Source organism: Eleutherodactylus coqui, chromosome 13 (genome assembly GCF_035609145.1).
Source record: "Eleutherodactylus coqui strain aEleCoq1 chromosome 13, aEleCoq1.hap1, whole genome shotgun sequence".
Taxonomy (NCBI): Eukaryota; Metazoa; Chordata; class Amphibia; order Anura; family Eleutherodactylidae; genus Eleutherodactylus; species Eleutherodactylus coqui.
In genome coordinates this window covers 117,030,461-117,042,778 of record NC_089849.1, presented here as the reverse complement: position 1 = coordinate 117,042,778, position 12,318 = coordinate 117,030,461, and the positions used below count along the sequence as shown (strand labels likewise).

General features: G+C 52.8%; 1 protein-coding gene across 1 annotated transcript in view; it reads right to left on the bottom strand.

The window, feature by feature from the left end:
• The window catches only part of NPLOC4 (NPL4 homolog, ubiquitin recognition factor), an 89,870-nt gene that overhangs the window by 76,272 nt on the left and 1,280 nt on the right, over window positions 1-12,318 (bottom strand). The window contains exon 2 of the mRNA XM_066586668.1: window positions 6,826-6,906. Coding sequence (XP_066442765.1) covers window positions 6,826-6,906 — 81 coding nt within the window. The remainder of the gene's footprint in view (window positions 1-6,825; window positions 6,907-12,318) is intronic.

The window sequence follows — 12,318 nt, the reverse complement described above, 5'->3', positions numbered from 1 at the left end:
ACGCGACTATGTGAACAGAAAAAGAAAAAAAAAAAGTCCTATTTTTTTTTTAAATGGGGAGGAGAAAAGAAAACAAAAAATGGCCGCATCTCCAAGGAGTCAAGTCCTTTTGTATGGAAGAGCGCAGGCAGAGAAACAGGCCTAGTGAAGCACAGCAGCCCACCGGAGACCAGAACAGCATTCTCGTGGTCAGGAAAATGGAGACATATAGATATGTTGGACGTATACCCCAGGAGCGTCTCCAGCGTACACTATAAACATATTGTCAGTGTAGACTATAGCGATGGATTCCTTGTAAGCATACACATAGCTGAATCACAAGGAGACATTGGTCAAGGATGAAATCCAAGCTTACAGAGTCTAGCAGATGATGGGAAACAAGAGGATTCCATATTGATGCAGCTGCTGTGCCACAATGTAATACTCATCCATCTGACGACTCAACAGCTTAAAGGGGTTGTCCGGCCAGAAACATTGCATGTCATTACTTCTGTTTGCCCATATCCATGCACTTTGTAATATAGATTGTGCATGGAAAATGAAGCAAACAGAAGTTTTGGACTTACCTGAACCGCTGCCTCCCCCCCCGTGTTGCTCCGCCGTCATCCCTGGTTACAACAAGAATCGTCTCTTCTTCTTGTCGGGCCGCAGCAGCTCTTGTCGGCGCAGGAACGAGCCCCTTCTCATCCGCGCATGCGCAGTTCTTCTCTCTGCAGCCGGGACCGATATACAATCTCCTTGTGTGCAGGGAGGAGGATGGAAGAGCGAGGAGCAGGAACTGAGCTCCCGCAACCTCTCCGCCTCTCTGTACTATTTTCAATGAGTGTCTTAGCCCCGCCCCCATCACGCCTCTCATCATTGAAAATAGTGCAGAGGGGCGGAGAGGAGGCAGAGAGGGGGCGGGAGCTCAGTTCCTGCTCCTCGCTCTTCCATCCTCCCCCCTGCACACAAGGAGATCGTATATCGGTCCCGGCTGCAGAGAGAAGAACTGCGCATGTGCGGATGAGAAGAGGCTCGTTCCCGCGCCGACAAGAGCTGCTGCGGCCCGACAAGAAGAAGAGAAGATTCTTGTTGTAACCAGGGACGACGGAGGAGCAACACAGGGCGGGGCACCCCTTCAGGTAAGTCCAAAACTTCTGTTTGCTTCATTTTCCATGCACAATCTATATTACAAAGTGCATGGAAATGGGCAAACAGAAGTAATGACATGCAATGTTTCTGGACGGACAACCCCTTTAAGGGAATAATCACATTTAACAAGTTTGCTGCAGAAATTTCTTCCAATGTCCTATTCACGCAAGTGGAAATTCAACAAATCCACCTGCAGACAGACTATTCTTGGGAGAGGAGATCATTTTGGCATTTACCAGTAATTTAACATTTGCGGGTACTGTCATTTTTTTAAAACTTTCACTTGGACGGGACAGAGCTTGAAGTACCGTATCAGACAGCTGCATTGCGTCCGAAGCTGTACACAGCAGCCCGGAAAGACAGCCAATAGGTGGGGGTGCAGGGTATTGGATCCCGCTGATCTGATAACGACCTATCCTGGTCATACGATATTAGTGCGCTGCGAGACGCACAAATATGAATCCCATTCATTTGAACGCAGTCATACACATGAGCAAGGTTTTCCTGCATGGCACCACGATGCTATGCAGGAAACACATCGCAGCACGTTCTTTCTTCCTGTGATATCACCCATGGTTTTCAATGGAGTGGGCGGCAGCAGCGTTGGCCCCATCAGAAGCAAGGAGTATACTCTGCGATCCTCTGCCGCGGCGCAGATTGCCTTTATCCCCGCAGTGGGGCATCACTGGGGCTTTCACATGGATGGTGAGGGCGATATCAGACCGCGATTCACCGCCCAATATCGCCCACGCCAGTGTGAAACCAGCCTTAATGTTCTTAAAAAAATTCTTTTTGGAATGCAGAGTAAATGAGGTCCGACAGATACATTCACTGTATACTCCATAAATCAGAGGAAGAGTAGCATATATTCAATGCCCCTCACTTTACCCGAGAAAGGCCATCCAAGACACCAGACTAGAATTAAATGCGATACTGACCCACAGAACGGAAAAAGCGCTAGCCTGGACCCAAGCAACTTACTTCCAATTTGCAAGCAAACCCGATAAACTATTAGGGAAAAAATTTAAGAGAAAAACAATCCATTAACACAATCCATAAAATTCACCTTAAGCAGGGCCACCTCACTTCAGACCGATACAACACTACCAGAAACTATACAAAGACCCACAAACTCCCTCCGAGACCCACACTACCAACTTCTTGTCCCAACTCAAACTCCCCCATATAACAGATCAAAACGTGACAGACCCCAACTCCAACATAAGCGAGGAAGATCTTGACTGGGCGATCAAACGCCTAAAACAGGGCAAGGCTCCAGGACCAGATGGTTTCACATCCCTATACTTCAAAAAATTTGCCCTGATACTAAAGCCCCACCTAGTTAGACTTTTTAATCACATCCTACATCAAGGCCATATTTATCCCGACTACCTACAAACCATGATCACCGCCATCCCCAAACGGGGAAAAGACCACAACCTTCCCTCTAACTACAGACCCATCTCCCTCCTTAACCCCTTCCCACTGCAGGGCGTAAGTTTACGTCCTGGGAGCCTGGTACTTCCCGCAACAGGACGTAACCTTACGTCCTGGAGATAGCGCGGGATCACATATGATCCCACGCTATCCCGCAGCGGGAGGCGGCTGTCAGTCACAGCCGGCGTCCCGCTGCAACAGCGGGGGGGCATCGGAGATGCGTCCCCCGCTGTTAACCCCTTCCCTGCCGCGATCTAAGTAGATTGCAGCAGGGAAAGAGTTCACAGAGGGAGCGGACTCCCTCTGTGTCTCCGGATGGCTCTCGCGATGTTATCACGAGAGCCCGGCCTGTCGCCATGGCAACAGGACGCCAGACACTGGCGTCCTGTATTGCCTATGCCTATGATCGCTGTATAAGCGATAAGGCATGGCAGAGCAGTAGCTCTGCCATGCCTTATGACAGCGATCATCAGGGCAGTGGTCAAAGTCCCTCAGGGGGACACAAACAGTGTAAAAAAACAAAGATTAAAAAAATGAATAAAAAAAAAAAGTAAAAAAACACTGCTTTTTTATGCTTTTTCTCAGATTAGCATAAAAAAAAAGGTAAAAAAAAAAAAATAAAACCCCACATATTTGGTACTGTCGCGTCCGTTACGACGCGTACAAGATGCACATGCTTTTGACTGTGCACGGAAAAAAACGCAAAAAAAAACGCTAAAACACTGAGGCAAAATGCTAATTTTTAGCATTTTGCCTCACTAAAAATGCAATAAAAGTGATCAAAAAAGCCGTATGTATCCTAAAACGGTACCAATAAAAACTACAACTCGTCTCGCAAAAAATAAGCTCTCACAGAGCTCCGTATATAGACAAATAAACAAGTTACAGGACTTTGAATGCAGCGATTTAGAAAAAAAAAAAGATGTCCAAAAAAAGGGTTTTTATTGCAGAAAAGTGGAAAAAAAACAAAAACAAAAAGTAAGAATTTTGGTATCGTTGTAACCGTACCGACCCGCAGAAAAAATGGAATGTCTCATTTATGCTGCATGATTAACGCTGTAAAAAATAAAATAAAAAAAATCTATGTCAGAATTGATGCGTTTTCTCTCCCTGCTATCGTAAAAAAACATTAACCAGCATAGCCCCCCACCAGGGGAGTGGTGGAGAATGAACAAATATTCCCCTATTGGTCATCAATCACACCCTCACAAACCAAGGTGGAACTGAACGCTCTGGAAGCTGTATGTAACTTTACCCCCACACATCCGGGGGCGAGGTCTCATTTTTACAATATGCTAAATAAAACACTCCAGAACTCCAAACTCCCCTTTATGATTCAGTGGGAAGCGGACTTGCAAGCTGCCCTAACACTGGACCGCTGGCACCACTGCTGCCAGACTGAGTAAAAACATCATATGGTGGGCATGCCCAATCGTACAGACTTTTTGGAAAAGAGTCTCTCACCTTATTGCCACGGTGATCGGGACAAGCCCTGGACCCAACCCCTAAGTCCTACTGTTGGGCAATAAACCAACAGGTATACGCTATGCCCCCTTCAATCTGCTACAATATATCACTATGGCAGCCCGTATTGTAATAGAAAAACAATGGCGTAAACCAACAATCCCATTTGGACCCCTCATAGCGAGTATAAATAAAACCCTTCTAAATTACAAATTAATAGCCATACGCCAAGACAAATTCCTGCAATTTGAAAAGATTTGGAACCCCTGAATAAACCACACTAGTGTAACTAATCTTCACTACGCCATTAACCCCTTAGTGACGGCCCCATTGGGATTCTACGTCCTGGCCTGCTGGGCTTTATTTCTAGAGGACATAGAAATATTCTAGGAATAAAGGCCCTGCAGGCTCAGGACGTGATAGCTCCACGCTGCCGGTTACCGGGCCGCGGGACCCCACCCCCGGTAACGCGATCGCCGGTATCCGGTGATTGCGTTAAAGTGAATGTAAAGTAAAGAAAAGTTAAGACTTCAGCTCCCTTTACGGATCGGATCCGTAAGAGGAGCTGAGGGTACTCACCCCCGGTCCTCCGCGCCGTCCGGCATCTTCAGTCTTCTCCCCAGCCCTGCGCATGCGCGCCAGACGCATTACGTCACACGCATGCGCAGAGAGCTGGGAGGCCCGGGAAATTTTAAAACTCCCTGCTCCCAGCTAGTATGAGTAGCCGAGAGCAGGGAGCCGTCACCGGGAGCCACTGCATGCGGTTCCCGGTCACTTGATCGCTGCTAGCAGCAATCATGTGAAAGTTTAAAAAAAAAGTTTAAAAAGTGTAAAAAAAAATAAAAATATACAAAGTTTGTTTCATCTCCCCTCATGGATCATATCCATATGGGGAGATGAAATTAGGTACCTTAAGCCCCCAGATTTATCCGCGGACCTTGCCCGTTCGTCGCCAAAATGGTGGACGCAGGCGCAAAAGCCGCAGACAAGTGGGGTAATTTAAAATCTCCCTGCACCTGGCTACTAAATGTAGCCAAGAGCCTGGAGATTTCATGGGGTGCCATGGTACGCTTTTCCCAGTCACGTGATCGCCGTTATCCAATGGATCGGATCCATGAGGGGAGGTGAAATTACTTAAATAAGGCCACCGGCGAGGTCCCCTGACAGGATCCTTATCTGCGGCCCTCCTCCCAGTTTTGGCGCATGTGCCCGTCGCCAAAATGGCGGACGCAAGAGCAGAAGCTGGGGAGGGCAAGAGGAAATTTAAAATCTCCTTGCTCCTGGCTACTAAAGGTAGCCAAGAGCTTAGAGATGTCATGGGGGCCGCAGTGAGCGGTCTTCGGTCACGTAAACGTCAAAAGACAGTTAAAGTTTGACGCTCCGTTCAGTTTGGGCCCCGTTGTGCATCCAGACAGAAAATTAGGGCCACAATGGGTATGTTTCTGAACACGGGACAAATGGGGGTATCCATTTTGGGGTGAATGTCTTCATTCCTATGTACGCTGTACAAAAAAAACTATTTTTAAAATGACATAATTGCCAAAAATCTTAATTTTTCCTTCTGCTTTGCTTCGATTCATTTAAAAACGGTGGAGTCAAAATACGCAATACACCCCTAGATTAATGCGCTAAGGGGTGTAGTTTTTAAAATGGGGTCATTTGTAGGGGTCCTCTGTCATTTTGGCTGCACGAGGGGTCTATAAGTGAGCAATGGGGCCTAAAACGCCTTCAAGCAAAATGTCTGATCTGAAAGCCACCGGCTGCTCCTTTGTGCATACGGACAAAAGATTAGGGCCACAATGGGTATGTTTTTGAACACAGGACAAACGGGGGTATGCATTTTGAGGTGTAAATCCTCATTTTTATGTGCACTATAGAAAAAAATCCTCTGTTAAAAATTACGTATTTGCAAAAATATGAAATTTTATTTTTTCTAGTCTAAATTGCATTAATTCCTGAAGAGAAACTGAGGGGTCAAAATCCTCCTGATCCCCCTCAGTGAATACACTAAGGGGTGTAGTTTTTAAACTGGGGTCATTTGTGGGGTTATCTATAATTCTGACACCTATAGACCTTTGCAATCTTGACTTGGTGCCGGAAAATAAAGTGTTCCTCAAAATGTTGATAATTAATGTTAAATTTGTACGTCTCCTAAATGGTATAAAAAAAACGAAAGTTTTTCAAACGTGCGTCCAAAATAAAGTGAGCAGATGGAAATATATATCTGAGCAAAAATTTGTACCGTATGTTTGCACATATTTGAGATATTACAGTTGAAAATGTGAAAAAAAATGACAATTTTTTCAAAATTTTCCCATTTTTGGCGTTTTTAATAAATATACACAAATTCTATGGGTCTATTTTTACCAGCTAAATGAAGTACAACATGTGGCGAAAAAACAATGTCAGAATCGCTTGGATATGCAAAACCTTCACGGAGTTATGCTACGTTGAACGATGCCTGTCAGATTTCCAAAATTTGGCTCCGTCACTAAGGCGCAAACAGGCTTGGTCACTAAGGGGTTAATCTATAAAGAGACAGAAAACAGACACTAAACCTGAAGAAAAGGATTGATATCCAATCTCTGCACTCCATTTACAGTCTGATTTACCCCCCTGCGAGGGGCATTGATTATTCAAATCCAATAAAACCTTTCGAAACATAAATGAGAGGAAGGGGTTGTGTGAAGGGGGACGCGGCCGAGGATGGAGCTGCGGCGGTGAAGAATTACATCACTAGTAGCAAAGACAAGACGTTTGTTACCGCGTCAGCAGTCAGGCAAGAAAACAAACCTTTTTGAGAAACGTTGCGGCCGATTCCCGCTTGCTTGCATTGATGCGTTTCACCCCCTCTGGAGACTGGATCCGAATGATCTGACAGGGAAATGAAGAATAGTCACGTTAACATTATAAACTATCAAACCTAGGAGGCGGTAAGTTACCCAAATAATACAATCACATGATCGTTATCTACACAGTGCAACGGATTCCACATCACTACAACACAGAGGGAACATTCTGGAAGGGATTATACCACCACGTATCTACTTATTATATGGCTGGCGGAGGGTTGCTCTGGTAGTAGTATACCAGTGGGGAGGAACGGAACGCCCCGGGCGTGATAACCACACCGCCGGAGGGGGGCGTCGTTACCACACCGCCAGAGAGGGGGCGTCGTTACCACACCGCCAGAGAGGGGGCGTCGTTACCACACCGCCAGAGAGGGGGCGTCGTTACCACACCGCCAGAGAGGGGGCGTCGTTACCACACCGCCAGAGAGGGGGGGCCTTACCACACCGCCAGAGAGGGGGGGCCTTACCACACCGCCTGAGGAGGCGCCGTTACCACACCGCCAGAGGGGGGGGGGCCTTACCACACCGCTGGAGGGGGGCGCCGTTACTACACCGCCGGAGGGGGCGGGCTGTCGTTCAGTTTTTATGCCTGCAGATTCTGAATGGCAAACAATAAGAGAACAAATATCCCTCATTGTCCGGTCGGTGCAGCATTCAGGAGTCTGAACAGTTTATTGGCCAGTGTAGAAGGCCCTTAAGATAAGATAGATATGAGAGAGATAGACAAACTCTGGACTGGACAGAAGGCCGTCCGGCAGACACAGCGTGTAGATATCTGCTGCTGACAGCGCAGTCTTTGGGTTGCTCTCTAATGTCTGATGGGCCTTGTTGCTGGATTATTACATATTTCCATCCGCCTCTTGGATTTATCTGCAGCACGCTGTCCCTCCCTGAATACATGTGATATGGCAGCGATGGCGAACCTCTTAGAGACCAAGCGCCCAAACTGTAACCCAAAACCCACTTATTTACTGCAAAGTGCCAACACATCAGGGGGCGGGGCTTATCACGACGTATGAGTTTATCCCCATAGTTCTAAAGAGGACAGGGCCGCTTCAAAATAGACAGCGTGCAGATTTGAACTGCTTTTTGGATGCAGAAATGCTGCAGAATTTGCCACAGAAATCTCCGCTGAGGACATCCTGCAGCATTTCCGCCACGTGTTAACATACCCCAGCGGTAACCGTACCGCCCCGCGGCGCGCCCCCAGGGCTAATAGCAACCGCCCCGCGGCGCGCCCCCAGGGCTAATAGCAACCGCCCCGCGGCGCGCCCCCAGGGCTAATAGCAACCGCCCCGCGGCGCGCCCCCAGGGCTAATAGCAACCGCCCCGCGGCGCGCCCCCAGGGCTAATAGCAACCGCCCCGCGGCGCGCCCCCAGGGCTAATAGCAACCGCCCCGCGGCGCGCCCCCAGGGCTAATAGCAACCGCCCCGCGGCGCGCCCCCAGGGCTAATAGCAACCGCCCCGCGGCGCGCCCCCAGGGCTAATAGCAACCGCCCCGCGGCGCGCCCCCAGGGCTAATAGCAACCGCCCCGCGGCGCGCCCCCAGGGCTAATAGCAACCGCCCCGCGGCGCGCCCCCAGGGCTAATAGCAACCGCCCCGCGGCGCGCCCCCAGGGCTAATAGCAACCGCCCCGCGGCGCGCCCCCAGGGCTAATAGCAACCGCCCCGCGGCGCGCCCCCAGGGCTAATAGCAACCGCCCCGCGGCGCGCCCCCAGGGCTAATAGCAACCGCCCCGCGGCGCGCCCCCAGGGCTAATAGCAACCGCCCCGCGGCGCGCCCCCAGGGCTAATAGCAACCGCCCCGCGGCGCGCCCCCAGGGCTAATAGCAACCGCCCCGCGGCGCGCCCCCAGGGCTAATAGCAACCGCCCCGCGGCGCGCCCCCAGGGCTAATAGCAACCGCCCCGCGGCGCGCCCCCAGGGCTAATAGCAACCGCCCCGCGGCGCGCCCCCAGGGCTAATAGCAACCGCCCCGCGGCGCGCCCCCAGGGCTAATAGCAACCGCCCCGCGGCGCGCCCCCAGGGCTAATAGCAACCGCCCCGCGGCGCGCCCCCAGGGCTAATAGCAACCGCCCCGCGGCGCGCCCCCAGGGCTAATAGCAACCGCCCCGCGGCGCGCCCCCAGGGCTAATAGCAACCGCCCCGCGGCGCGCCCCCAGGGCTAATAGCAACCGCCCCGCGGCGCGCCCCCAGGGCTAATAGCAACCGCCCCGCGGCGCGCCCCCAGGGCTAATAGCAACCGCCCCGCGGCGCGCCCCCAGGGCTAATAGCAACCGCCCCGCGGCGCGCCCCCAGGGCTAATAGCAACCGCCCCGCGGCGCGCCCCCAGGGCTAATAGCAACCGCCCCGCGGCGCGCCCCCAGGGCTAATAGCAACCGCCCCGCGGCGCGCCCCCAGGGCTAATAGCAACCGCCCCGCGGGGCGCCCCCAGGGCTAATAGCAACCGCCCCGCGGCGCGCCCCCAGGGCTAATAGCAACCGCCCCGCGGCGTGCCCCCAGGGCTAATAGCAACCGCCCCGCGGCGTGCCCCCAGGGCTAATAGCAACCGCCCCGCGGCGTGCCCCCAGGGCTAATAGCAACCGCCCCGCGGCGTGCCCCCAGGGCTAATAGCAACCGCCCCGCGGCGTGCCCCCAGGGCTAATAGCAACCGCCCCGCGGCGTGCCCCCAGGAGTAATAGCAACCGCCCCGCGGCGTGCCCCCAGGAGTAATAGCAACCGCCCCGCGGCGTGCCCCCAGGAGTAATAGCAAGGAAATATGATAAGAGACAGCAGAACTCACCACAACCCATAAGGGAGGGAAGAAGGGAATACTTCCCAAAAAGTGTATACTGCACGCCTGTACCGGGATTGAATCCAAGTCCCATAGAAGTACAGCAAACATAAAAGATGAAACTGGCAGCAGATTTTTGGTGCAGAAAACAGACTTTATGCCTTCATAGGAATGCTGGATAATTACCGCATCATCTCACAAATGGCGACGTTTCGACCATAACATTCGGTCTTTGTCAAGCTGACCAAAAATCTGCTGCCTGTTTCATCTTTTATGCCCCCAGGAGCAAGAGCGACGCCCCACGGCTTGCCCCCAGGAGCAATAGCGACGCCCCACGGTGTGCCCCCAGGAGCAATAGCGACGCCCCACGGCGTGCCCCCAGTAGTAATGCTATTACTACTGGGGATGATATAGGGGACAGTATTACTAACAGTATCTCCTATATGAGGCCCAGTAGTAATTGTGTCCCCAAGACCCGCATACTTCCCCCCAACTCCTCATGCTCCCAGGGCTAATCTTAGGTGCACACTGTGACGTCAGTGTGTGCTGCTGGACACCTCCTCTCCCTTGCTCTTATGGAACCATGAAGGAGACGTTAGGGGAGAGGATCCCGGCTGCACACTGACGTCACAGTGTGCGCTGGGATCAGCGCAGCCAGCAGCGCCGCTGAGTGAATACCGGCAGGGAAGCCACGGCCCATGCAGGTATTCACTAAGTTGGTGAGCAGCCGACGGCGGCGCATGCCAGCAGGGAATGCTCTGCGTGCCACCTCTGGGACGCATGCCATAGGTTCGCCACTACTGTGATACCACTAGATTAATCTGCGGGAACATCGGCCCCTGCGGACAGGAAGCTTCTTGTACTCGCCGCAGATTACATGGAGGTGCTGACATGTTCTGACCGGCTGACAGGAAGGGGTCATTGATTCATGCTGCTTGTACCAAATCCTGACCTCCCATCACCAGGGGATGTTTTTTTGCTGCTCAGTGATACAATTGTTGCGCTCTTTTGCCCGCCGGAGTCTCACCATTCTGTTTCTCTTAGGGCTCATTCCCACGAACATATTTACATCACGTATTACGCACATACAGCTCTCTTTTTCTCTATGGGTTGTGTATTCAATGCTGTACATACTAATACATTGTGTATGTGGGGCGGCGAACACACAATGCAGCTATGACACCGAGCAGGGAAGAAAAAAATAAGAAACAAGTCACACCGCGGATGACAGCGTGCGCGAGATATGCTGTCATGCACAGTACACACATGCTGACGTATACTGCAGCAGCCGGCTCGCACGGCGGTGAAACGCTGCACAATATATACAACGTTTTAAACATACGGTCGTGTATTATTTTGCGCGCACATGCTATGCGGATTTGGGCGTACAAAAACACACAATTTTTCTCTCATTGCTTTCTTTGGCAATTAAGTTTATTTTTGTGCGCAATACATACAAAAATAGAACATGCTGTGTAGACAAAAAAAACAAACACACGCGGCCGAACCTGTTGCAATCAATGGATTCTATTCACTGTGTATTGCCCGCATAATATGCGGCACAAACGTATTTGTGGGTATAAGCCTTTATACAGCAGCGGCATGCAAGCCGCCCGCCCGAAGAGCTCTGTGTGTAGAAACATTAGTTATGCTGCGTTTACACTGAAGGAAAATCGTGCGGTTCGCATTCGTCATCCAGAATCAGCCGGCAGCGGCTCGCTCACCTGTCGGCTGTTTACACACTGATGTCCAGCATATCACATGCCTGTCATATACCGAACAAGCGAACGAGATGCCGGATTCTCAACCACAATAGAACAGGCGGACGAGCCGGCAAAGACGCCGGCACCGACCCGAGTCCGGGCGAGCCGGCAAAGACGCCGGCACCGACCCGAGTCCGGGCGAGCCGGCAAAGACGCCGGCACCGACCCGAGTCCGGGCGAGCCGGCAAAGACGCCGGCACCGACCCGAGTCCGGGCGAGCCGGCAAAGACGCCGGCACCGACCCGAGTCCGGGCGAGCCGGCAAAGACGCCGGCACCGACCCGAGTCCGGGCGAGCCGGCAAAGACGCCGGCACCGACCCGAGTCCGGGCGAGCCGGCAAAGACGCCGGCACCGACCCGAGTCCGGGCGAGCCGGCAAAGACGCCGGCACCGACCCGAGTCCGGGCGAGCCGGCAAAGACGCCGGCACCGACCCGAGTCCGGGCGAGCCGGCAAAGACGCCGGCACCGACCCGAGTCCGGGCGAGCCGGCAAAGACGACGGCACCGACCCGAGTCCGGGCGAGCCGGCAAAGACGACGGCACCGACCCGAGTCCGGGCGAGCCGGCAAAGACGACGGCACCGACCCGAGTCCGGACGAGCCGGCAAAGACGACGGCACCGACCCGAGTCCGGACGAGCCGGCAAAGACGACGGCACCGACCCGAGTCCGGACGAGCCGGCAAAGACGACGGCACCGACCCGAGTCCGGACGAGCCGGCAAAGACGACGGCACCGACCCGAGTCCGGACGAGCCGGCAAAGACGACGGCACCGACCCGAGTCCGGACGAGCCGGCAAAGACGACGGCACCGACCCGAGTCCGGACGAGCCGGCAAAGACGACGGCACCGACCCGAGTCCGGGCGAGCCGGCAAAGACGACGGCACCGACCCGAGTCCGG